Raw genomic sequence first — 27955 nt, 5'->3', positions numbered from 1 at the left:
GTGTATTTGGTAAGCTCTGCGCTACTTTATCACTAAAAAATATCCTCATACATAATAACCTTTGCCGCCCCACAGATATATGCATTTATTGGACTGACAAACTAAATTCAGGCTGCCTTATTTGAAAATGTATGCCCACCAATCTGGCTTCATACAACTACTATCAAATAGTGTATCCTAATGTTTTGGGGGCACTCTTAATCTTACAAATTATCAAAATCTACATAAAAATTTCAAAGGATATCATTATATATGTACAAACTGAACTAATAATAGGTTAATTCTTTAAATGTCCCAATAAAAACATTTGGGGGGAAGGGGGGTGGTTTAAAATTTTTTTATTTTTGCTTTAGTTATGCTCAATAATCTAGCATATTATAATACGACCTTTGTTCTTTCTCACCCGCAAATGAAGTTGTCTAAATGATAATCAATACTTCCTCTAAGTGAACGTTCCCTAATATCTTTCTTTCAGAAATGACAAAAGCATATTTATAGGCTATTTTTCTCAGCAGTCTTAGAGAAATCGGTCACCATGCATTCCATATAACTTTCAGTGGCTCTGTCTACCGTCTCAGGGGTAAACCCAAGGAAGCCTTGCACAACCTGATTCCTATCTATCTCTTTCCAGCCTCAACCACCCTCCCCTATCCAGTCACCACATATCCTGTAAGCCCTGAACAAATGGAGTTAATCAGCCTCAATTCAATTCAACTTCTCCTATCCTGTTAAAATACAAAAACCTAAAGCCCTGGGATCATATCTTTCTTACTTTTAGATCCACAATGCCTAACACAGTATTTAGGACAGAGTAATTGTTCAAAGTATGTTTAATAGTCAAAATGTGGATTCAGCCTCTTTCCCTACACTTCAGGTTGATTAATTTTAATATCAATAAATTAAAACACACATAAATTCAATACTAAAGAATCAAAAAAATAGATGTGATTAAAAATATACAAAACAGCTATTTAATGGCTCTTGTATTTCACCAAGAATGATAGAACAGACTCCTAATATTCTCCTTGCCACCAACTTCCTTGTTCCAATTTATTTAACATACTGCAGCCCAGATTAATCCTTCTAACTGCTCAAGACCCTGAACAGATCCTACTAATGGTCTACCGAATGGTGCTAATGCCTTGACCCACTACTCAAGGTCCCCTGTTATCTGATTTGAACTACCTTTCCAATCTTATTTCTTCCTCTTCTCTTCATCACACCCTTCTCAACAGCCAAGCTGAAATTCTAGCTATGACCAATACTAATACTTCTCTACTTTGCCTTTGCCCTTGGTTAGTCACTTTTACTAGATTATCTTTTCTTCCTCCTGCCCCTTAAAGTCACATGTCCCAAACCAACTCTCAAAAGCATCATTTTTCTTTACTGGTCAATGTAAGAAGCACGAGCCACGCTGAGTATTGAATCCATCCTCTTGCATTCCTTACTCAACAAACATCATCTTCAACATAAGAGAACTACAGCTGGTCAAGAGAAATTCGGTGGCTTGAGAGACAGTAACTGTAGCAAAGACCAACATGCTATTACTATGTCTGATTTGACACTGAAAATCCCCAACAAAGATGTATCTAACTACAAAGAGATCTGGTATGTGTAATACATAAAAACATGTCATAATAATATATGATAGCAAAGTTGATATTAAGGACAGGAAATTTTGGGCAAAATCCATTTGTCTTGCACTCGAAGAAAGCTTTAATATTCTGACATTTTTGACAAACCTGATAACTTGGGAAGTCTTAACCTTTAGCTTTATAGAATATTAACTGAAGACCCTCACTCAATTGGGTTGAAATGTTGCTCTCACCCTCTGAAGGTTATCACTACCGAACAAAGACAGTGCAACACATGAGCACGACTAAGAAGTTGCTTGAGCACCTATCTATCTAGATGAAAGTAACAACCTATGTGGAAAAGAAGCAGGAGCCCAGAGAGAGAAGTTGAGTTTTTATAACCATCTGTCTTTTGCTACTAAGTACTCAACATGGAAAGACAATTTTGGGATGCAGGAAAAGATAAATAAGCAATGTTTTTTAACTTTATATTTTGGACCTGCAAATTTAGCTGTCTTGAACCATAACTACATACCCCTTGAGTTTCAAACATAGATTAGTACTAAAGTTCAATCATCTTCTTCTCACAGGAAAAAAAAAAGTCCATGTCTAGCTCATCTTTCTATCATCTCAAGATGGCATCTTACAAAAGACAAAAACTCGGGCCTCCCTGGTGGCGCAAGTGGTTAAGAGTCCGCCTGCCGATGCAGGGGATGCGGGTTCGTGCCCCGGTCTGGGAGGATCCCATATGCTGCGGAGCGGCTGGGCCCGTGAGCCATGGCCGCTGGGCCTGCGCATCCGGAGCCTGTGCTCCGCAACGGGAGAGGCCACAGCAGTGAGAGGCCCACATACCGCAAAAAGAAAAAAAAAAAAAAAAAAAAAAAAAAGACAAAAACTCGAAAAACTTAGCTGGCTAAACATTTTAAACTAAAGAAACAAATCCCTGATGTCACAGAAGGAACTTGGAGGAGAAACAAAACATGAACAGAAGTACTACCCGTATCAGAGCATTTATCACACTGTATTGTGTACTTATCTAATGTCCCACTAAAGAATAAATCTGAGAGATCAAGAACTGAGTTGTCCAATTTACCAGTGAATGCCAAATACCTAGCATGTTATCTGGCCCATGTTCAAAGTACCATAATACCTGAAGATTGAATAAACAAAAAGCAAGAGTAAAGAAAACTCACTAAAACCTCACAAGCTCCTGAGAATTATATCAAAATAAGATGATCTAAATTCAAATTTTCATTAATTAAATTTCTGGGAAAATGAACAAGTAATTACATATGTCAAGATCCTAGAAGGCAATAATCATGGCATTCCCAGCACACAGGACTGCCTAGCACTCGACAAATGCGTGTTGAACGGAATTCTACACTTCACTCCTCCTCCAAGTATGAGAGATATAATACAAAGAGATTCAGTAAAATAACTATCTAATTAGTCTTTTTCTAATTAAACCTTTGCCAGATCATTTTAGGAGGTACAGAATTTTATTTTAACCCAGAGGCATTCGGTGATCAAATTTACCTCAAATAACACTCTTTTTTTTTAAGCTAAAACACAGAATAAAAGACAGGATTTTAATTCTTCTAACTTTCCTTAATAGTGCCCTTAATCTCAACCTTAATCTAGCTCTATAAGCAAAAAACTCTCTTTAAATCTATTATTCAATATATTAGGCAATTATTACCCACTGCCTCTAAATATAACCAAGTCAAAACAATTATTACACACTGCCCCTAAATATAACTCTGTTCAAAACAACAGGCACGGGGCTTCCCTGGTGGCGCAGTGGTTGAGAGTCTGCCTGCCGATGTGGGGGACACGGGTTCGTGCCCTGGTCCGGGAAGATCCCACATGCCGCAGAGCGGCTGGGCCCATGTGCCACAACTACTGAGCCTGCGCCCTAGAGCCCACGAGCCACAACTACTGAGTGCACGTGTACAACTACTGAAGCCCACGCGCCTAGAGCCCATGCTCTGCAACAAGAGAAGCCACCAAGATGAGAAGCCCGTGCACTGCAACAAAGAGCAGCCCCTGCTCGCCACAACTAGAGAAAGCCCGCACAGCAACGAAGACCCAATGCAATCAAAAATAAATTAATTAAAACAACAACAACAGGCACTTGAAGACAACTCCTGCAATGCCAACAATTATAATTATGTCAACTAGCCAACATCAACAATAAAAACATGCTTTTTATATCCAACATGCCTTTATCCTAACTCTACAATTCACAGTTTGGTACTCTGTACTTTTTGGCATTTTCCAGAAATTCAGTCTCCAGAAAACAGTTTCATACTTGACACACCAGGATTTTTTTATGACATTGAGACCACACTTCTGAGAAAACAATAATGAAGTTGTTAAAGACTCTAGGGCTTCCCTGGTGGCGCAGTGGTTAAGAATCCACCTGCCAATGAAGGGGACATGGGTTTGAGCCCTGGTCCGAGAAGATCCCACATGCTGTGGAGCAACTTAAGCCCGCGCTCTAGAGCCCGCGAGCCACAACTACTGAGCCCGCATGCCACAACTACTGAAGTCCGCGCGACTAAAGCCCGTGCTCTGCAACAAGAGAAGCCACCGAGATGAGAAGCCCACACACTGCAACGAAGAGTAGCCCCCACTCACCACAACTAGGAAGACCCAACACAGCCAAAGATAAATAAATTAAATAAATAAAATTTTTAAGACTCTCTAATATCAAATTTCTTCTTCAAATAACCCAAGACAAATTCTGTAATTTAATACAATACTTATCAGCATTTTGCAAAGCACTTAAGACTAGCAGTAAAATATTCTAATGCTGGTTTTACCAAAGAACTGACTACATTTAGAATTCCATGATAATTTATATTTTCCTCACTATTTTCAGAAATCCAAGAGCCCACAAAGGATAACTTTAAAGACTCTGCCAATTATAAAAGGAACACAAATGAACTGGATACATATATAATTTTTAAATGATCTAAACAAATGTATACCTTAAGAATTTATATCACAGACACACACGAAGAATTTATATCACAGTTCTTATAAGTTAGAATGGTATCAATGGATATTTAAGATATAATAGTCAATTCCATACACCATTTTAGTCAGCTCAAAATATTCTGGAATCAAACAGAATATTAATAATAAAGAGATGGGATTTAAAATTTTCTTTTCCTATATATAACTGGACTTATTTTTAATTTATACTTAATTTTTAAAATATATAATCAAGGAAAATGAAGTTAAAACAAACATGAATAATTAAATTTATGTTATTAGTGTAGTTCATATTTCTGCCACATTGAAAAAAATCTAGCAAACTGTTAAGGGTAAAGGCAGATGTCTATTTTTACCAGTGTTCCAGTACTATAACAAACTATTTAGGGGATAAACTTTAGATCAGCATTACAAATATAAAAATGATGAAATAAATTTATTTCAGAAGAAAATAAAGATTTCTACACCCAACTCATTCATTTTATGAATCTTTAGGACTTCTTAAAGAGAAATATATAAATATGGAGATTGATTCTTTTTTTATGTTCATAATGTGACCCCAAATAAAATCCCTGGATAGCTGACAAACCAAATCAACAAATCAAAAGCATTCATCTATTGTACACCAATTGTAATTTAAATTTTGTAATTTCAAATTTACGTCATTTCCAAGGCAAAATAATTTTGAGAGTAAAATGTTAATAGCAAAACTGAACCACAGTTCTTCTTCAAGAAGTATTCAACCTTTTAATGCCTAAAGACTGAATTCCAGAAAGCTCTTCTCAAATTAAGTTCAACTGCCAAACATCTTTTCATGTGAAATAGCAAAAATATCTGTAAAGCCACCTATAGAGACCAAAACTATAATGTATGGACTACCTTAGCTCTGTCGGTGTTATTATAAACTGATGAATCTTTTCACAAAATACATATTCAATAATCATAGAATCATTTTAAATCTCCATACAATAATAATCTGAATTATTGTTCCAATGAATATTTTTCCAAACTCTTATTTTCTTCTACTCAGAGATTTCCAACAGAAAACTATTTATTTATATAATTTCCCACTTCTTTCAGCAGGACAAATATATAGACTGAGTTTTAAAGAAGGCTACAACCAATCAAAGGTTTTTTGCTTTGATAGACCTAGACTGGCAGAGCTTAAATTTTATAGTCCATACACTTGAGAATGAATCAACCAAATAAGACGCCAGGTAAACTTCTGGACACAATATTTAACCTTAGGAAAACTAACAGCTGGAAAAAGCTGTGTGGCTCTGCTATTTAAATAAAGCATCTCAATTAATACACTACTGAACTAAAAAGTCAGTGGTTAGTTTGCAGTCCCTCTAGTGTTCAACTAGTTACATTAACAGTCTCGAAATGGTAAAGACTGCTGTTTATTTCTTAACTACTAAATCTATTCCACATATTAAATAAAAATAAATTTAATAAACACAAAACAAGGTACAGAAAGTATCAGCAGAATCTTACATTTTCCCTGTGAATCATTCAAATTAAGATTTAAAAAGAAAGAAAACTATTTTCCAATGCAAGATTGATCATCAAGCACCCAGCATGATGCCTAGCACATAACAAGTGAACTATAAATATTTGATTTTTGTCTGGTTCCCAGTTTCAACATGTAATTATTTCAAGCTATCATGTATTCTTAGTTTATTACCTACTATAAAATTAGAAACAATAAGCATAAATAAAAACTATTCTGCAAATAAAAAACCAAATGTGGAAAGAGAAATAGGTTGATTATGGCATGTAACACAAATCTGTAGTAATCCTTGTTAATCAAATATTCTTGCTAATTCTCTATATGCAACAGTCAATAAAAGTCCCAAACACTCTGGTCAATTAATAATTCACATACACCATACACTTACCATAATTATCAAGGATCAGGCCACAATCCCTATTTAAAACAATATGGGACACAATTTTAATTTTTTATTCTAAAATCCCTTCAGCACAGGCATAGATATTATCAATCATCCTTGTACTGCCAAAGCCAGAAAAGTCAGTTATAAGAGACAACTTATTAAAAAATCAAATGGCTACATATAATTTAACTAAGATGACACTGACAATGCCAGGTGAAAAAGAATTCAAATTTTATCTACAGGCAGAAATTATGACCAAAACTATGAATTATAAAATAAGTTCATAAGGATTTAAATATTCTGACAGCAGAGTTCATTAAAGGAAAAATATGACTATGAAAAGCATTTATACAGCATTTAAAATCTATGAACTTTTTGTATTCACTTCATGTTGTATCATAAAGTAAAGCTGTAATTCCCATATTACAGCCAAGAATAAAAGACTAAGCAAATTTAAATGACTTGTCTGTCATGACAAGTATCACAGGAAGAGACATGCTGTGAACACTCAATCTTTTTTTTAGTTTACTTATCATACTTATGGTCTCTACCTCTACAAAGGTTAAAAGATAACAAAAGAATGGTAAATTTCCTCCTGGCCTCTGTTTCATTTTGGATATGTGAGATTGAATAGGAGGGAGTAATCCACAATCTGTGACCTATACTTCTGCTGAATGCCAGCTGAGCTAAGGTCACAAATAGAAAAAGAGAATGAGAAGTGGTTTCTAGCCAAGAAGGTGTGATTTGCTGAAGGTGGAAGGACCCTTCAAGCATTCTCTGTGAGACAGGGCTGCATTCCATGTGCTGCCAAATGGAAATTTCAACTAGCACAGGAAATTCAAGTAATTGCGGGTATATATGTGACTATGTTCCAAGCATCTTTGGAGCGGACAGATCAACTTTGTCTTTGAAAAATGCCATTTTAAAATTATATAACTGGGCTCCCCTGGTGGCGCAGTGGTTGAGAGTCTGCCTGCCGATGCAGGGGACACAGGTTCGTGCCCCGGTCTGGGAAGATCCCAGGTCTGGGAAGATCCCACATGCCGCGGAGCGGCTGGGCCCGTGAGCCATGGCCGCTGGGCCTGCACGTCTGGAGCCTGTGCTCCGCAACGGGAAAGGCCACAACAGTGAGAGGTCCGTGTACCGCAAAAAAAAAAAAAAAAGTTAGACTTTAGCTTATTCTCTCAATTCCAAGCACATTTAGCTTAATAATTCTCTCTAATCCATTAGATCTTTTCCTATTCTTCATATGAAAGAATTCTGAAGTGATTATGATCTTAACCATAATTTTATAATATAAATTTACTGCTTACCAAAGTCTTAATAAGTATTTTACTTTCTCTTTTAAGGATAAAATGTATAATTTTCTATTAAATCTAATATTTCAGTAATTATACAGTAGAATTATTTGGATAATCATACAATGAAAGCTATTACTATTTTATAGTTTTTTAGCAAACTAATTCTTTCAAAACTGAACAGTGAAAACAAGGAATACTTACTTTATAACTACTTACAACTAGCTACCATTTACCACTGGGTCCATGTTTTCCCTCAAAGTGCTTGTTTCTCTTGAAACAAGTGTTTTTTTCTATTGAATATTATTCTCCACAAAGTAATAGCAAATATGAAAATTAAAATAAAATTTACTTTTCAGGTACATGGTGTTAACAATCTCAAGAATTATTAATGCCATGTGATGAAATCTTCATATAAATGTTGATACATAAAATACTACAAATATAGAATGCTGTAGAATGATACAATTCACCTGTTTTCAAAATCATAAGATTTGTATACTTGAAGAATAAATAAATGCAAACAATGTAAAAAAGTCTTTTTCAAGCAAGTCAGAGATTAATTTTCATGAATCATAAATGGACCATCAATAATGAAAAAAACATAAAAACAGAGTAGAAAGTCAGGGATCAGATTTTCTCTTTAGAAGAAATTTTCAAGCTGAATGACATTTTACCTAAAGATAATTTCATTCCTGTTAATTTTATATGTAAAGGGGCCATTATTTTCACAGAAAGCAATTGTTTTTCATTTCAATTGAGAATAAACCCATTCACAATGTTGACTAAAATTCATTTCATTTAGTCAAAGATAACCAGAAATGACCAAAAATCAACTGAAAATTCACAACTATAACATACACATACATGGTAATACATTCGTGCATACTTTATTGTCTACGATTTTAGAAAATTCAATGTCAATACTTCTCTTTTTAGTATGCTAAGCAATAAGTGGCTATTAATTTTTAGAGCTTGGCTTTACCATCATAGTTTGCCTTTGCTATATCCTGAATGTTTTTCTTCATTTCTCCTCTCCTCTGCCCGCCCCCCTTCTTTCTTATGACTTAAGAATAGTGTTCATCTGAACTTTTAACTGCTTTTGTAAAGCATATGATTCAAGAAGTTTTCTGGGGGCTTCCCTGGTGGCACAGTGGTTAAGAATCCGCCTGCCAATGCAGGAGACATGGGTTCGAGCCCTGGTCCAGGAAGATCCCACATGCCGCGGAACAACTAAGCCTATGCGCCACAACTACTGAGCCTGCGCTCTAGAGCCCGCGAGCCACAACTACTGAGCCCGTGTGCCACAACTACTGAAGCCTGCACGTCTAGAGCCCATGCTCTGCAACAGAGAAGCCACCGCAATGAGAAGCCCATGCACCGCAACAAAGAGTAGCCCTCGCTCCCTGCAACCAGAGAAAAAGCCCGCGCGCAGCAATGAAGACCCAACACAGCCAAAAATAAAATAAATAAAGTTAATTAATTTTTTTTTAAAGTTTTCTGTTATTTTTAAACAGGCTCAAAGTTAGGTTTTTCCTCAAGCCAGAGTGAAGAGTTATTGGGGAAATAATAATCAGAGTCTCAAAGTTTTGCCCCAAATTTATTTAACAGTTACAAAAGTAAAAAGGTATGTTTACACTGGAGAAATCTGACAGACACTACCATAACCAAGCAATCGAACTTAGCAGGATCAATACTGGGACAAATTGACATGATGTGCCTACAGTGTGATGCCACAAGAAGTACACATCATCTACTCAATATTCTTACCAAAAATGTTTAACCTGAATCTCACCATGAGGAAACAATTAGACAAATTTAGAATATGGAACATTTGACAGGACAACTTCTCCCTTCAAATAACATCCATACCATTGAAGGATCATCCCCCGCAGAAAACGACAACTTAGGGAATGTTCTAAATTAGGGGAGACTAAAGAGAGGAGACATCTAAATACAACATGTGATTTCTGACTGGATACCAGATTGGGGGGAGGAGGCTATAAAAGGCATTATTGGGAGAAGACTGAGGATGTAGACTGGATGTAGACTGAAATGTTGATAATTTAATTATATCAATGTTAAATTTCTTGAGTATGATTATATCATGGTTATGTTTTAAAAAAAAAAAAAAAGTCTCATATTCTTAAAGGAGTTACAAGCAAAAGTATTCAGGGGTAAAGATTCATGAACTCTGTAAATTACCCTCAGATGGTTTAGCCAGAATAAAAGGTATACATATGTATGTGTGTAAATATTTTTCAAAATAAAAAGTTGAGGGGAGGGAGTTAGATCCTTCCTTGGAGATATCTAAACAAAGGTTACATCAATCCCATCATTTGAGATTACAGACTATAATCTATATATGCAGATTATAATAATAGCAAACTGGCTCTCCACTCTCTTCTTTCAGCCCTTCTCCATCCCTACAAAATGTCCACTTCTTCGAGAGGCTTGCAATCAGTTCAGTGGTATAAAAAATAATATGAGAGTGTTAAATTATCTTACACTGGTAAATGTCAGAAAACCAGATCCATTTTTCCTAGCTCTCTAATGTCTAATGCTGTTTTTGCAATGGCCCACAGCTCCTCGCATAGGTGACAGTACACTGAAAAATGGAAAAAGGCAATACTTATGACTAATACAACAACAAAGTGCTAACAACTGCCAATCTGCCTCTACAATGATAATAAAGCCAATTCTTAAGATTTCTAATACTCATAATGGGACAATCATCTAATACTCATAGTGGGACAATCATAGAGGTGGACAGATGTATTCCCATTACAATTTACATGTCTATTTGTAATCATCAAAAGGAAAGGGCACAGCACAGATAAGTTAAATTTTAAAATTACAGACAGTAGGTATTTACAGCTAAATTTCTTTATAGAACATATACCAAAAAATGGATGTTTATACCTCACTGGGAATTAAAAACAGAAGTAATAATGCCTTATTTTTAACTAGGTTTCAATCTCCTCACATTACCAAATCATTAAAAATTTTAAGTGTATTCATTATAAGTCAACCTTCTGAGAGTACAAACTGTGCTATGTTAGAATCATTTAAGATAGGTTTCATTCATTTATTCAACAAATGTTATTAAGCACACATACTACTAATCTGTATACGATACTTCTTCTGGGCCAGGGACTCCTAATGCTTTGGGGTCAAGCCATCTCCAACCCCTAGAAGTCTATGCTTGCTGTCTGTACCATTCTGGGGTTTCAAGATTGCACGTCTTTCACATTACTGACTAACAGGCAATGAAATGGCCAAAAGATTGTGTTTGTAAAATGATTTTGTTTGGTAGATTAGGAGAAGTCAATTTAGCATACTGTATTATTCTCTAAAATTCAAATTGAGAATGTGGGAAATAATTTAATCAAGCAAAAAGAGCAAAGTTATAAAATAAAATTGGCAAAGACTATCAATATAACGTTCAATATATAGTCACAGGTATTTTTTCACTAAATCTATATCCTAAACAGAATGTGTAAGTTCATAGATCAATTTAGAATAAAATAATTTATTAAAATATTATGGTCTTCCTGTCCATATTCATCTTATGTATAATCTAATTGTATCTCTTTCCTGATCAGAAACCTCTAACAATTCCTCAAAATCTATCAGATTAAGTCCTTGCTTCAGTGTACTCCACACTATGGCCCACCTCCCCAGTCTTTCAGTTTCCCCCAACTATCTCACTCACACACTATGTTCTGGGCAAACGTGCCCTTCCCACAATTCATTCACTGCCCTCAGGTCCTTTTATAGAAGCTACTTCCTCTGACTAGGACAAGTTCCGTCCCAACCTAGGTAACACATGTATCCTGTAAGACTCACCTCAAGTCTCACCAACTCTGAGCTTCACCACTATCTCCCTATTCTCTTCCCTTGAGGTTGAATCTGATACTTCTGCAAGATCCCTAACTTAATCAGTTGCTGCTTACTCCACTGTATCATAATTATGGAGTCATTTAGCTACCTCCCCAGTAAGACTGTGAGCTCCTTAAGGATGAGGACTCATTTTACATATCCAGGACTGCATCACAGCTCTTGCCTAATAGAGGCTGAGTAAACAGACCAGAAACCAAGAAGGCTTCTCACTAGGGCTCACAGTGTTCTTGCTGTAAGTTTACAGAACACTTATCTATGCATTAGTCCTGGAATTGAATGTCTGTTCATGTGGAAAGTAGTCAATCTACTATATTTCTCTTATATACTTACAGTGTTCTCTGCATTATACATATTTGTGTGCTTGTCTTATACCCTTTCTAGACTATAACTTATCAAAGGTAGAGACTCCATTAAACCCCTATAATTGGACCTGCTGATACAGGTACTTATGGATGGACACAAGGAAGGAAATATGCATATATTCAGTGTTCAGCCAGTGCCCTTCAATACCACTATGCAGAGAAGGCAGTTAAGTTACTAATCTACTTTACAGGGATCCAACAGAGTCAAATCTTAAAGTTCTGACCTCTTTATAACATAATTTAAGGTTTGTTATGAAACTCTGTTTACAGCCTAAATCTAGACAAATTTCCTATGAGCAGGGTATCTTCCCTCCTCTCTAATATTTTGTTATTCCCAGTTATTCCACCAAACATTAACAAACTCAAAAATGATTACTTCAACCTAAAAGTATACTTTGAAAACTAATATTTGACAAACATTAGCAAATACTGAATGTTATACAGAATGGACCAATTGCCAAAATATTTTAGTTTTGATGTCTGAGTTAATTGCTGGCATTGTAGTAGCAGCAGCAAGAGTTACAATTATAGATTAACGTTCTCTGTGCTGTTCTAAGTACTTTAACTTTTTTTTTATCCTTATAACCCAATTTAGAGTGAGGAAACTGAAGCACGGATAAGTTAAATAACTTGACCAAGGATATAGAGCTAGCAAGTCAACAAGCAGGGATTCAAACCCAAGCCTCTGAACCACTATGCCATACAATATAAATAGCAATTCCCCAAACAAGAGCCCAGAAGTGTTTATCCAAGTGACAGGAACAGGTTATAAATGTGTCTTGGTCTTCTCACAGGCTATTTCACAGGTATTCAAAGCATTTAAACAAAAAGTCTAGTATAAAACTGCGTGTATCCCATAGGCTTATTCTCTTTCTGTAGGGATTACTTTATACATTTAAATTCAAGATGGTGCTTTGTGAGGTTTCTTAATAGGATGCTATTTGGGCTACACTGTAAAAACAAAGGGAAATGCCTAATAACATAACTAAAAAGCATTTTAAAGAACAGTAAAATGTCCCTAAAAAATAGAATGCTATAAATAATAGTACCATCATCTTAATATTAAAGGATTCTGATAAAATTTATTTTAGCCAAAATTAAATGACTCATATATACTAGAGAATGAAATAGATTGCAAAATATCCTCAGTGTGTAAGACTACCAATTAAAATATTCCCCTGGTATCCTTTTTTCATGATTGCTCTGCCTGTCATATTCTCCCTCACTTGAAACAAAGTTGTCTTTATGCCACTCATTTTTCTAATTAAGTTTCAAATATTTTCTAATATTAGGTTGAAACACAAAACTATCCTTTACAACCACTTTTACCTACAGAAAAGATCATTTGCTTCAATCTAATAACTTTCACAAATTCAACATATTAAAAAGGGTAGATGTACTTAACAAAATTATGATTGTTCCATCACTGTAATACTTCCCTGGTGGCACGCAAAAAAATAAATAGTTTACACCGTTTTCAGACTCAAAAGGAAAGAAAATTAAAAAGTAATCATTATGAGGCAAAAACATTCACAAGATAGTGTTAAGTGAAAAGGCCTGAGTTACAAAACAGTACGGTACCGCTTTCATTTATACACAGAAACACCAAATATTAAAACTCTGCTTTGGACTTCAGGATTTTTGTTTCTTTGTTCTCTTCCTTTGGTGGTTCTACTTTCCTAATTTTCTAATTAAAATGCAGTATTTCTGTAATTTACAAAAACAATTTAAAAGAAGTTAATCTTTGCTTAATTCTTTACCACGAAAACAATACAGTAACGGATCTACATATGCAATCTAAAGCAGCTACAAAATATTTAAACAGCCTACATCTTTTTGTTAACTCAGTAACAAAGTCCACGAGAAATAACACAATAACTTAATAAGTTATTTCTAAAAACAATGATCCTGTGCTTTGTTGGTATGGATAAATAACTTTATACATCAACTAAATAAGCATAAATAACCGTTGGGTTTTGTTTCATCATCACTGTAAAATGATGATTTGTGTTGCTAACAAATAAAGACCAGACCAAAAAGTTAAAACATAAGGCATCAAGAGGGAGTAGAAAAATGGAAGGAGATTGAGAGTCAGAAACAATCACACAAAATGGGAGAAAATGAAACTATTAATAAAACAAACAAAAATGCTATATTCCTCTACCACGTGTGTAAAAATTTTTTTAAAGAACAAAAAGATATGTTTTGATACTTAAATGGACAAATATAAATGTTATAAGTATCTTTCAGGAGGTATTTTATTTTAAAAATTCTGATAACCAGAAACCAGATGTTTAAAACTAATTTTACCTGAGTTCACTGCTAACTACATGAAATAAGCTTCGAGATGCATATAATTCTGAGATATTGTTGACTAACCAGCTAAGTAAGCAATCTTACCCAGAACAGATTCTTATATTTATAAACCAAATATGCTAAAAACTATAGGAGAAAGGTTTGAGTTGAACAAATGGGCCATAAAGTAAACAGCTCAGTTAGTCCACTGTGGTTTACTGCCCTCTGGCTGTTGTGGCAGGAGACATCACAGATCAAAATGGCTGTAAAGAAAAGCTAGGAAGGTGGCAGGCAGAAGTTGGCAGGAAATCCTTTAGGCAAATTTCAACACTTTAGAATAAACAGATCCTCAAATACATTAAAGTTAGTTTCACTCCTTCCTTTAAAAACAATATGAAGTAACAAAACATTTCAAACACTATCTGAAATTTTTCAACCACAAATTGATAAAATATAGAGTAATTTAGACATAATAAAAGCTGGCTCTAGGAGACTAAGTCAAAAAGAGTTAATGCCCTACCCTAACTAAAGATCAGAATTAGTCCTGATTTAGAAAAATTCTTTAGCATACTAGATAGAAAGATTTAGGTGAAGAGGTGGAAAGTTTTACTAGAAATTCAAATAATATCGATAAAATTTCCTCTGGTTATAAATCTGTGGTAAATACAAAAAGTAGCTCAGAATAATGACACTCTTATATTAGTTCAAAATTTCCAGATATCAGATGTAATCTGAAGCTAAAAATTAGGCAGCATTGGAGCAAATATTTCCTGGAATCACCTAATTACATAAAAAGCAGGAACAAAACACAGGAAAACTTGCTATGCCAAAATCGGAGTAGGTTCTTTACATAAATCTTTCTTCAAAATATTATACAACATCATCTCATAATTTTGTCCAACAAGGCTTGCACTAAATTTCTATTATCACTTTACAATTTTCCACCAGAGTTCATCTGGCAATAAACCATAACAGCAACAGCCTAAAAACAACCAATTCTGTTCATTTCACTGACCTGCTAATTTCTCACATTTCACTATCATTTTAAAACAGTGGATCTTAGCCTCAATCCCAACCCAAACACCCAGGGGACACTATACTTTCCTTTAATAGGAGTGGCTCACAAGGTTCTGATGCCCAGCATGACTGAGAAAGGACAAGAAAATTTGAAAAAAACGGGGGTGGAAAGAAGAGGGCTGAGAGTAAGGATGTTCCTTTGACACACAACCCATTAAACACTTGGATTTTTCTTCTCAGCAAGTCTTAATAACCTTTTCAGAATTTACCACTGTTCAAAAATATACAATACAAATTAATTTTTAAGAAAAAACAAAAAACTTACCCTGTAGTTCATGATGTATTACACCCACTAAGTTGGGTTCGTCTCCCCACCAGAATATCCATAACTCTTTGCAATCTGGTTTGACATCACGACGCCATACACACAGCAAGTTGGCTTGCAGACAGCGGATGAAACTTAACAGGATTGGATCATCTTGGGCTGGGGCTGAAATTATGGGTCCGCAGTCCCCATGCCCTCCAAAATTGTACCTACGCCATTTGATTCCCGTGAGTTCAGCCTGGAAAAAGTAAAGAAAATTACAACAGTTTTGACTGTTCTTTTTACTTAACACTAAAAACAGGCTTCCATACAGATAAATAAATTTACTAAAATAAATATTTACAGTATACCTCATATAGTAAGATTTCTTCCACTGAAAAATTTATGTCAACCCTTGATTCTCTTAAGGGGAAAACAACTCATTTCCTCCTATCGAGATTTCTACATAGCTCTTTATATTAAATACCAAAATAGAGCAAACAGATAATTATTTCCTGTTGAACTATTTTTTACCTAACATTTACTTTAAAGTCCCTATAAATAAAATTTTGTATATTATTATGCCTTATTTCATAAATTATATTTAGAAATGAAGTAAGAGTTTAAAAAATAAGTTTGTAGAATTGAAATAATTTCTTTCGAACAATTTCCTCAATTTTGTCCCATCCAGAAGCTACAGTTTAAATCCTTTTTAACCAGGGAAACAGTATGCAGTACCACAGTGCTTCACTATGAAAGCCAAAATAGCCTGCTAATAAAACGGATGGAGGGCTTCCCTGGTGGCGCAGTGGTTGAGAGTCCGCCTGCCGATGCAGGGGACACGGGTTCGTGCCCCGATCCCGGAAGATCCCACATGCCGCGGAGCGGCTGGGCCCGCGAGCCATGGCCGCGGAGCCTGTGTGTCCGGAGCCTGTGCTCCGCAACGGGAGAGGCCACAGCAGTGAGAGGCCCGCGTACAGCAAAAAAAAAAAAAAAAAAAAAAAAAAACGGATGGAAAGCTATCAGCAATTTATTCATGTTATTTAACGTGTAGCACACAGAAAAGCTTTGCTTCTGTAACAATTCCCTAACATAGCTTCCTCTTTTGTTTTTTAAACACATTTTAAAACATGGTAACTTTAAACCAGCTGACAGCTGATCCTCTGTCTTTATTCTGTTACATGGATTTGTATTCTAAAAATTCTAAATCTTAGGTTTAAAAGGAACTAAATTTCAAGGATGTTTCGACACAAACAAAAGTTAAATTCCTTACTTAAATAACTATAAACTACAACTATATATTCAAAACTGATAGTAAAACTGATTCCATAATATAATTCTGTACCAAACAGTCCATGTGTCCCTTGCATTTAATCCTTACTCACTCATAGTCCCCCCCTCCTCACCCTCCCACCACAATCAAGTTAGTAATTTTTGTCAAAAGTTGTTTTTCAAAAAACAAGTACCACAGGGGAGAAAAATAACTGCATCTTCTACTACCGTAACTGAAACAAATTTAAAGTGCTAAAACAATCACTATAATGAACATCTCTAAGAAAAAAATATCAGTTTTCTTCAATCCCCCAAAAAAGCTTCACTTAAAAAATGACTCCAAAAATAATAATATCCAAATTAAAACTGTCTGAAAGTCACTAACTTTTCCTTTCACATTATGAGATATGGAAATCTAATCTTTAATGAATATTCTTCATAAGAACTTGTATTGGCATCATTTAGGCTTTCCTTTTGTACCACTTGGTTTCCTCCAGCTATAAAAGAACTACCTGGCCAATGAAAAAGTTCAAAGAATAAACTAATCACACAAGAAATAAGTATTCTGCATAATCACATCAGAAATAATTATTAGCATCGTACTTTAGGTTCTTCCTGTTTTTCTGTACTTAAACATTCTGAAGTTAGAATCATACTGCATGGTTTTATATCCTTTTTCTCATACTATAAATATTTCTATATATTACTAATTATTCTTCAAAAACAATTCTTAATGTTTTCATACTATTCACTGTTTGGAGAAAACAATTTATTCCATAACAACTGGACAATCTTCCTTTTTCACTATTATAATTATTATAATTGGGGAACATCCTTGAACATCATTTTCCTGATTACTTTCCTTAGGAGAGATTACTTGCTGTAGAATTACCAAAGAATACAAATATTTTAGGACTCATGAAAGAATGCTACCATACTGCTTTTTAGTAGTCTCACCCATACAAATAACCTCCTGCCAAACTACATATCTTTTAAAATACCTGTCGATTTAATAAAATGATATGCCCTTGTACCAAATGGTAGTCTTCATTCTACTAAGAGGAAATTATTATCATGTATTTGATCAGAAGTATAACCTGGGGCCAGTCTTCTTGGGTTTGATTCCCAGCTGTGTACTTACTAGCTGAAAGTAGCAAGTACCTAGCAAATTATTTAATCTTTGTCTCTCAGTTACCTTATCGGTAAAATGAGAATAATGGTATTCAGAGTTGATTAAATGAGTTAGTATATACAGAAAGCACTTAGGACAGTGCCTGGCACATGGCAAAAAATATAAATGATACTGGTTCATTCCTAGTAGTACTAGTGTAGTAGTACTACTTCCCTTTAGTTGTCTGTTCACATCGTTTCTGTTTTTCTATCATAGAAGTTCATTTCCTCAAATAAAAGCAGTGTGTGTGTATGTCTATTTATGTTTTAATCAGAAAGCCTAAGATCAATTTTTAAATAAATATCAAAGAAGGAAACTAAATAAGACTAAGTGGGGGCAGTTGAAATCAGAAAAGTCAACTAGAAGACTAACTTTTCTTATACCACCTAAGCTAGTGTTCTGTGCCTAAGGATGCTGAGGAAGTGGAGGGGAGGAAGAGAAGAGGAGGAAAATATACCAATAAATATGAATCACTAATGCTTACATTAACCATATTTAAAAGGTTAGAAAATTAAGATACATCAGAGATTTAAATATCAGGTGAGTCAGTCCCCAAGAAAATCTACGAACAGCAACTTAAGCACAAGAATACTTTCACCTGTAACACCCAGCATGGTTCAGCAGACAAAATACTTGGCTTTGATTCAGAAGAATGGTTTCCTAATCCCAGCACTTGCACTAACTTCCTATCAGTGCTTCTATGGTCTCAGTGGTAAAAGAAAGCCGCTGCCACCTGCTCTATATCTTTATGGAGTTGTTCTAGCAAGTGATGTAATACAAATGCAAGTGACATAACATCAAGGCTACAAACTTAATCTCTTCATAACTAATTCAGCCAGAAGTACTAAAAATGTCCAATCATTTAAAAACAATTTATTCCTTTACCTTAAAACTAAAATTAAATATCACTATACCAGTCTTCACTGGAAAATGTAACAATGAAACACCATTCAAGCCTAACAGATACCTAGGTAGAAAATGAATATTCAAAGACTTAGCTTTAAATTTTGAGTTAATATTTGATTAAGAGGAAAAATGACTGAAACACTTTGTCCAAGAAAAAAAAATCCTATCATGGATGCATATTCAATTACACTATTAAAATATATCTTCACATACCATGACCATGTTTATAATTAAAAATCAATTCCACACAAAGTCCTGTTGGCCCAATTTCTGACAAATGCGTATTTCCAAAACTCAAAATTCTTGAAGCAACACTTTAAAATATTTCTAGGTGCAAATTATCCCAAAAATGCAATTATTTCTCACTGTCAAAGATGAACAATCCATATTTATATTTAAGTTTAAGATTACATGGTTTTTAAAATATAGAATCGGAAAAAAAATATGCAAGGAAAAAAATCAGTACTGCGCATAGGTAGAACAATAACCACAACCATCATCATTTATTCATCACCTACTTAATACCAGGCAGCATACTAGGGTCTTCACATAGAAGTTCTAATATGAGGCACCATACTAGTGTCTTCATATATAATTTCTAATCTTCTCAAACAGTTAAAATAATTATCAGAAACACAAAGCTCAAATAGTTCTCCAATAACCACACAGGTAGCAACTGGCAGATCCCAAACATAACTGGATTTAAAGCATAACTGAATTTAAAGCATAAACTCCTTCCGCTCTGCCATGCTGTTTCACAGGACTAATGGTAAAAATTAGCCCTAGAGGATTATAAAATAGTACAAAGAAACAGTCATCAACTCAATTTAGCAATGACAAGAGCTCATGGCCAAACTTTCTAATTTAAGAAAGTTCCTGAATCTTTCTTTACTCTTCCTGAGTTATTAAGAAAACTAGTATAAGGGCTTCCCTGGTGGCGCAGTGGTTGAGAGTCCGCCTGCCGATGCAGGGGACACGGGTTCATGCCCCGGGTCCGGGAAGATCCCACATGTTGCGGAGCGGCTGGCCCCGTGAGCCATGGCTGCTGAGCCTGCGCGTCCAGAGCCTGTGCTCCGCAATGGGAGAAGCCACAACAGTGAGAGGCCCACGTACCACAAAAAAAAAAGAAAAAAAAAGAAAAAAGAAAACTAGTATAAGACTGCCCACTACACCATCCCATAAATAGGAGAGACCTGTTTTATTTCACTCAGATAATTACATGCCTTCTTTACATGTTACCACTATAAGACCATACCCACACAAGCTAATTTTTAGAGGATATGTATAACAAACCAAGAAAATAACTATTCTAATAGCAAGAGAGACTGGAGGAAAATTTTCTCAGCAGTGGCTGGTATCAGCTGTACAGGTAGTCAGCATCCTCCGGGAGCTGAACTTAACTGGCAGAGACTACCCCGACCTAAACAGAAGTTCATTACAGAATGGTTCTAATTAAAAAGATTACAACAGAATCAGGATAAATGCACTTTCTTATGACATGAATGTATTTAAAGAAAATTTATATTGATTCTTAATATCCTATTCTTTAGGTACTATACATAGGAAATGAGCTGATAAATTTTCCCAATGGAGGTCATTTATTTGCACTACCCATCGTAATCAGATCCCTCATGACCAACATATACTTGCAGTGTGGCTCTCCAAAGTTAAACCTGTATTCAGAGGTCATGGAATAGAATAAAACTAACATAACTTGCTAAGAATGAACCCAGGGTGTAGTAGCATGGAAAGAACACTGGTTGCAGGTCAGGAGATCTAGGTTCAAGTCCTAGCTTTTCAACTATTTACCTAAACAATATCAGGAAATCTCCATCTCTGGGCACCTTGGCTTCCTGGCCTGTAAGGTGATATGGTTGACCTAGATACTATAAATGAGTTCAAGTCTCCTGACCCAGGCTAATTACATCCCACTCACAAAGGCAACCTCTAAATGAGACTGACCCTTATTAGATGCCTTACAATGATCAGCGGGAATAGGAGAGCGACCAGAAGATATTATAAATTTTCAAGAATGGTCGAAAGGAAGATTTCTCCACCTACAGAACAATTAACTTAATATCAATCCTTGGCAGGATTCTAGGATGGTATGTCGAAAAGGCAGCTGTGATCACTTGAGACTAACATGAGTATACTAGGAAATTCCAAGTCTGCCTCACCTCATTTCCTCCTGTGATAGGGTTACTACGCTAGTAGACCAAGGAAATACAGCTAACAAACATATTAAGTCACCTCTCAACTGGAGTCATAGGAAGGAAAAAAGTCAGGATCATAGAAAACGTCTGTTAAAACATAACTAATCAGCTCCAGGTAAAGACGGCAGAGTAAACACACACATCTGCTTTTGCTCTCTCTTAAATCCCTCAAAAAAACCCAGTAAAGAAGTTTGTTTTGCTTTTTTCCCTTAAACCATAAAATCACAATGGTAGGTAGTAGAGATGAGCGCATCCAGGTTTTGAAAGGTAAGAAGCAGATGCTCAAGAGGTCAAGAGACTTATAATACCAAAGAAAGCTGTGGAGAAAGCGGAGCTACAACCCAATATACACAGAATCATAAATACAGGTACAGTCGTCCCTCAGTATCCACGGAGGATTGGTTCCAGAATGCCCCACAAATACCAAAATCTGTGGATGCTCGAGTCCCTTATATAAATGGTATAGTATTTGCATATAACCTATGCGTATCCTTTAAGTAATCTTTGGGTTACTTATGATACCTAAAACAATGTAAATGCTATGTAAATAGTTGCAGGTGCGAAGCAAATTTAAGTTTTGCTTTTTGGAACTTTCTGGAATTTTTTTCTGAATATTTTTGGTCTGCAGTTGATTGAATCCACAAATGGAGAACCCACAGATATGGAGGTATCTTGTGGAAGTAGAAAGGCAGAGAAAAGAGCAAATAAGGAAAACTAGTTGAAAGCCTGCTTAGAAGACACTCAGAACCCAGGTACCCTCCCCACTGCCTGTCTTTACAGTAGCAAATCACTGGAAGGGTATTCTCTGGGGCCAGTAAAACACAGGGTATCTGAACTCATGGACACAGGCACAGATGAAGGCAGGAAACCAGAAAACAGTACATCAGGTGACCACGTACGGAATGAAGGTCAAAAATTACCCTCTCCAACCCTCTCCCTCTAAGCACCTAGAAAGCTGGCAGCCAGTCTTTCATCCCCCAGAAAGGAGTCTGGAAAAGTCTTCTCTGGGAAAACTGACAGCTCAACAGAAAAGACCTCAAGATAATGACATCAAAGGTTTCCCAACTAAAGAGTCCACCCCAATCAGTGAACTGCACAGTAAACAAATGTCACTCCCATACTACTTCGAAGCAGTTTTTTAGTCCATCTTTCCTAAACATAAACAGATAACCAGGAATTACTAAAAAGTTGAGGAAAACCACTGAGGAATTATAGAGACAAAAATACAGAAAAGTTGGGCTTCCCTGGTGGCGCAGTGGTTGAGAGTCCGCTTGCTGATGCAGGGGACACGGGTTCGTGCCCCAGTCTGGGAAGATCCCACATGCCGCGGAGCAGCTGGGCCCGTGAGCCATGGACGCTGAGCCTGCACGTCCGGAGCCTGTGCTCCGCAACAGGAGAGGCCACAGCAGTGAGAGGCCCGCGTACCACAAAAAAAAAAAAAAAAAAAAAAAAAAAAAAATACAGAAAAGTGACTTGGAGTTAACAGACTACATCGGGAGACGAAAACTTTTTTAAAAATCTATCATTAATATTCTCAAAGAGATAAAATAGTGCAACCATTAAAAAAGAACAGGATGCTATTTCAGAAAAGAAGCACAGAGACCTAAAAGATGGCTCTTGGAAATTTTAAAACAATGATGCCAGAAATGATAAAACTCCACAGAAAGTCTGGAAGATAAAGTTTCCCCCATAAAGTAAAGCAAATAAACAAACATAAAAAATAGGAGGGTGGGGGGAGATAAAACTATAGGAGCAGCCCAGGAAGTTCAAAACTAAATACAAGAGCTTTCAGAAAGAAAAAACAGAGAAAATGAAAAAGAGGAAATGACCAATAAAATAATTCATAAAAATTCCGGGGGGGCCGGGGTGATGAGAGAAGAATGAGAATTTCTAGATTGAAAGGGCTCACTGAGTATCCAGAACAACAGATTAAAAGAGACTCACAGAAAGCATATTACTGTAAACTTTCAACACATTGCAGACAAAGAGAAGGGCCTCAAAGTTGCCATGTAATAAAAAGGGGACACATACAGAGAATCAGGAATCAGAAGGATTTCTGACTTCTCAACAGTAATACTAGAAGCAAGAAGGCAATGGTGCAATAGCTCCAAAATTCTAAAGAAAAAGTACTCCAAACTAGATATCTATGGCAATCTAAATTATCTATCAAGTGTAAAAGCAGAATAAATACATTTCAAAATATGCAAGGTGGGGCCTTCCCTGGTGGCGCAGTGATTGAGAGTCCGCCTGCCAATGCAGGGGACACGGGTTTGTGCCCCGGTCCGGGAAGATCCCACATGCCGTGGAGTGGCTAGGCCCGTGAGCCATGGCCGCTGAGCCTGCGCGTCCGGAGCCTGTGCTCCGCAACGGGAGAGGCCACGACGGTGAGAGGCCCATGTACCACAAAAAAAAAAAAAAAAAAAAAAAAGCAAGGTGTTTTAAAAAAAAAAAAGGCACCCTTTCCCAGGAAGCTACTGTAGGTATACCCCACCAAAAGGAGGGAATAAACCAAGTAAGAAGCCATGAGGTTTAGGAAATAGATCCAACACCGAGGGAGCAAAACAAATCCCTAAGATCACAGTCAATAATCAGATGATTCCAGGTTGTGAACTGTGCACCAGTGTAGAGGGCAACCAATCCAGATTATGACAGGTCAGACGGCTCCACGAAAGACTTTTGTTAAAGAATTTGAAACTGAAAGAACACCTGATATTTGAAAGACTTAAAAGAAGATTCAAATAATAGGCAAAAAGTTTGGGGATGAATTAGTTTAAAATACATAGTAAACAGTCCAAAAACAAACAAACAAACAAAACCCAGATAATTACTATCTTCGAGTTACACAGAGAAGGAAAAGTAATCAGAGTTTACTGCATGACTTTGCCATACATTAACATAATCAAGTGAATGTTAACACTGAATATTAAGCTAACCAAAATTACTATACAACTATTTTGGTAAAATGGAAGGATGGAAAAAGGCATGTTTGCTTAGTAAGAGGGAGAGAGAATAAGCTAAATCCTCATCTTCAATAGTGAAAGATCCACATTTTTAAAACCTAAAATAACTATAAACTTAGTATTTAGTAACATTTAAGAATCAAGATAATCAACAAAAGTAGGTGAACGTGTGTGTCTCTGGAGAAGGTAAAACCGGGGCCAGGAGTAGGGGAACACTATTCACTAAACCTAGGAATTCCCTGTGCTCCAGTGGTTAGGACTTGGTGCTGTCACTGCCGTGGCCTGGGTTCAATCCCTGGTGGGGGAACTAAGATCCCACAAGCTGCCTGGCACAGCTGGAAAAAAAAAAAAAAAACCTTGTAGAACTATTTGATTCCTTAACTATGTCGGAGTACCACTCTGCTTTAAAAATTTTTTTAACTAATCAAAATGTGGTAACAAAATATATTTAATATATACAAAAAGTTACTATTATGAGAACTCACTTACACATTTTTATAGACTGATTCTAGACAAATTCCTAACCTTAAGAACAACTTAGCATCCCATAAATTGTGTTGCAAAAGCCAAAGAGTTATTTACCAGGTGTTAAAATGAGTTGTCTCTTTCTTCTCTCCATTTTTAGACTATTAAAACTCTAGCTGGGCAGAGACACACTTCCAGCTGCATGCTCCACCCCCCCCCCCCCCGCTCCCTCCACCTAGCTCTGCTCAAACTCTTCCTACTCCGAGCTAAGTGGCTTACCAGGGATCCCCTCCGCAGAGGGGATGAGGACAGCAGGGCATTGGGCCTCTCATCTGACTCTCATCTAACATGGTATTTTCATGTTGTGAGAAATGCAATGTGATAACTTTCCATACAATAAAGTTGTAGATTAAAGACGCTTTCTAACACATACATACTTTTGCTGATTCATAATAACTTTTTTCCTCAACTATAATTTTCTTTCCAGCCCTCAGTTTACCAATATTAATTCAAAAATATAAGGATAAAAAGTGGAATTTAGCATAAGCATGAGTGAAAAGGGCCAAGGTTTTATTGACAATGACTTTAACACAATTAAACAAGGTCAAGTAACTATTTTAAAAGTTACTGCCATCTTAATAAGCTACTTTGATAGAAGTGTAGTATCTAGATCCTACATAACAGATCATAAGAGTCACTAGTCAATGTTGCTTTTAACTCCTAGCTCCAGAGTTTGAGAGGAATCTACATACGGTGGAACAAATTAACAAATGAAGGATTGGGTTAGTGAGGAAATCTAAACATGTCAAATGACTACAGGCTATATGGCCTCATGTTCAATCCTTTCAAGCAAATAAACATAACAGCAAAAATAAAATAAAATAATAAAGCCATAGTTGAATGAATTTAATATGAAGTTAAGATTCTGAAGAAATTTGAAAAGTCTTCAGTTACACAGAAGACAGATAAATGAAAGATGGATTCAATTTGCTCAGAACTAACACAAGTGGTAGCAGAGAATCAAATGGAAAAAACTAAGACAACAACAGTGAGAGCTCACTCAAGAAAAAACCCCTGACTGACATCCCTGAGAATCATAGATATGGGGGGTTAGGGAGAAGTTGGTCAATAGTAGATGTGGCTTCAAACACCAAAGAGCTGCTTAAACAATATGATTTATAAGGTTCCTTTCAAACCTGAAATATGAATCTCAAAGATTCCTTCCTTTCAAGCATAAGATTTCATAACTCTAATATCATTTGTATCTCAGTCAACTAGCTCAGGGGTTAGCAAACTAGGGCCCACAGGCAGGCAACTTGTTTTTGTAAATTAAGTTTTATTAGTACACAACTACACCACATATTGCCTGTGGCAGCTTCCCCACTACAACCACAGTGTTGAGCCTTAAGTAATTAACTCTCTGGTTCTCTAAGAAAAAGTCTGCTCATCCCTAAGCTAGGATAATATACATAGGCAAATATGACATTTAAAATATAAATAAGAAGCACCAGAATTATCCTCCCACCATAAACAATTAGAAAACCAGACAAAAAAATATGAAACTACTGTTTTCAGACATTGGACAGCAAACAACACAGAGGAAGAATATCTGAGAGAAAGAAAACAAATGAAGTAGGTTCTATAAAGCCTAAGGCAGCTAGAATATGTGAAAGCAGATCACCAGAAAGGAGAAAGTTATGCAAAAAAAGAGCTCCAGGGACCTGATAGGGGTTCTTTTGAGACTGTCCCTAAATACCAAGTTGCACATTCAAACAACAAAATTCAATGGGGCCGGGCAAAGAACTACTAGAGAGCTATCATCATTCCAACAGCTCACACAAAGCTGGGGTGGGGGAAGGGGGGTGGCGGGGGGAGACAGGGAGGGGAGCTGAAGCTGGGAAATAATCTAGTTCTGAACAGCCAGTTTAAAAACAAAAACAAACAAAAAACCCACAACATTGTTAAACACCTTGGGCATAAGATAGAGACCACAGAAAAGTCAAGCCTCTTAAGTGAGAAACCTAGGCTTGACATAAAGACTGCTTTAACCCAACCTAATAATCAGGCCTCAACCACCACCACCACCACCACCACCATCATCTTATCTGGTAGTATGATCATCATCTTACCTATTAGTAACTTAACTGCCAGCCAAAACAAAATCCAACTCTTTAAAAGAAAAAACAAAATCCAGACTTTCAATGACATAATACTCACAATGTCTAGTATCCAATAAAAGAATACTAGACATTCAAAGAAACAGCAAAAGGAGACACATGACCAGGAGAAAAATCACTGAAGAGAAACAAACCCGGAAATGAGTGTGATGATGGAATTAAAAATCAGTTTAAAAACAGCTATTGGGCTTCCCTGGTGGCGCAGTGGTTGAGAGTCCGCCTGCCGATGCAGGGGACACGGGTTCGTGCCCCGGTCCAGGAAGATCCCACATACCGCAGAGCGGCTGGGCCCTTGAGCAATGGCCGCTGAGCCTGCGCGTCCGGAGCCTGTGCTCCACGACGGGAGAGGCCACAGCAGTGAGAGGCCCGCGTACCGGAAAAAAAAAAAAAAAAACAAAACAGCTATTATAAGTATGGTCAAGGATTTACAGAAAAATACAAGCTTAAAGAGAGAAATTAAAGATATTAAAAAAAAGAGACCAGGGCCTCCCTGGTGGCGCAAGTGGTTGAGAGTCCGCCTGCCGATGCAGGGGATACGGGTTCGTGCCCCAGTCTGGGAGGATCCCATATGCCGCGGAGCGGCTGGGCCCGTGAGCCATGGCCGCTGAGCCTGCGCGTCCGGAGCCTGCGCGTCCGGAGCCTGTGCTCCGCGACGGGGGAGGCCACAGCAGTGAGAGGCCCGCATACCGCAAAAGGAAAAAAAAAAAAAAAAAAAAAGAGACCAAAAAATTTCTAGTCCTCAAATATTCAAAATACGAAATGAAAAATTCACTGAATGGATTTAACAGATTAGGCACTGCCAAAACAAAGATCAGGGGACTTGAAAATATACAATATAATTATCCAAGCTTAAGAATAGAGATTTTTTTTTAAACTCAAAGAATAATGAGTAAAGCTGAAGCAGTCAGAATAATATCAAGTAGCCTACCATACATGTAATTAGGGTCCTGGCACACAAAGGGGGAAAGGGAGGACCAGAAAAAAAAACAAAGACAAAACCAAAAACAATATTATTTAATAATGGCCAAACTGTCTCAAAGTTTCATGAGAACAATAAATCTCAGAACCAAGGAGTTCAGTGAACCCAAAACAATATAAACCAAAAGAAAAAAGAAAAAAAATCAAAATATACAATTAAAT

The 27955-nt window shown here is 36.4% G+C and overlaps 1 protein-coding gene across 2 annotated transcripts in view; it reads right to left on the bottom strand.

The window, feature by feature from the left end:
• Positions 1-27955, bottom strand: part of MED13L (mediator complex subunit 13L) — a 294830-nt gene that overhangs the window by 242122 nt on the left and 24753 nt on the right. For both annotated transcript variants that reach the window (XM_060119709.1, XM_060119710.1), the window contains exon 2: positions 15673-15910. In XM_060119709.1, coding sequence (XP_059975692.1) covers positions 15673-15910 — 238 coding nt within the window. The remainder of the gene's footprint in view (positions 1-15672; positions 15911-27955) is intronic.

Source organism: Mesoplodon densirostris, chromosome 15 (assembly GCF_025265405.1).
Source record: "Mesoplodon densirostris isolate mMesDen1 chromosome 15, mMesDen1 primary haplotype, whole genome shotgun sequence".
Classification (NCBI taxonomy): Eukaryota; Metazoa; Chordata; class Mammalia; order Artiodactyla; family Ziphiidae; genus Mesoplodon; species Mesoplodon densirostris.
Note: the sequence above shows the minus strand (reverse complement) of the source record. Positions and strands in the feature narration are given on the sequence as shown.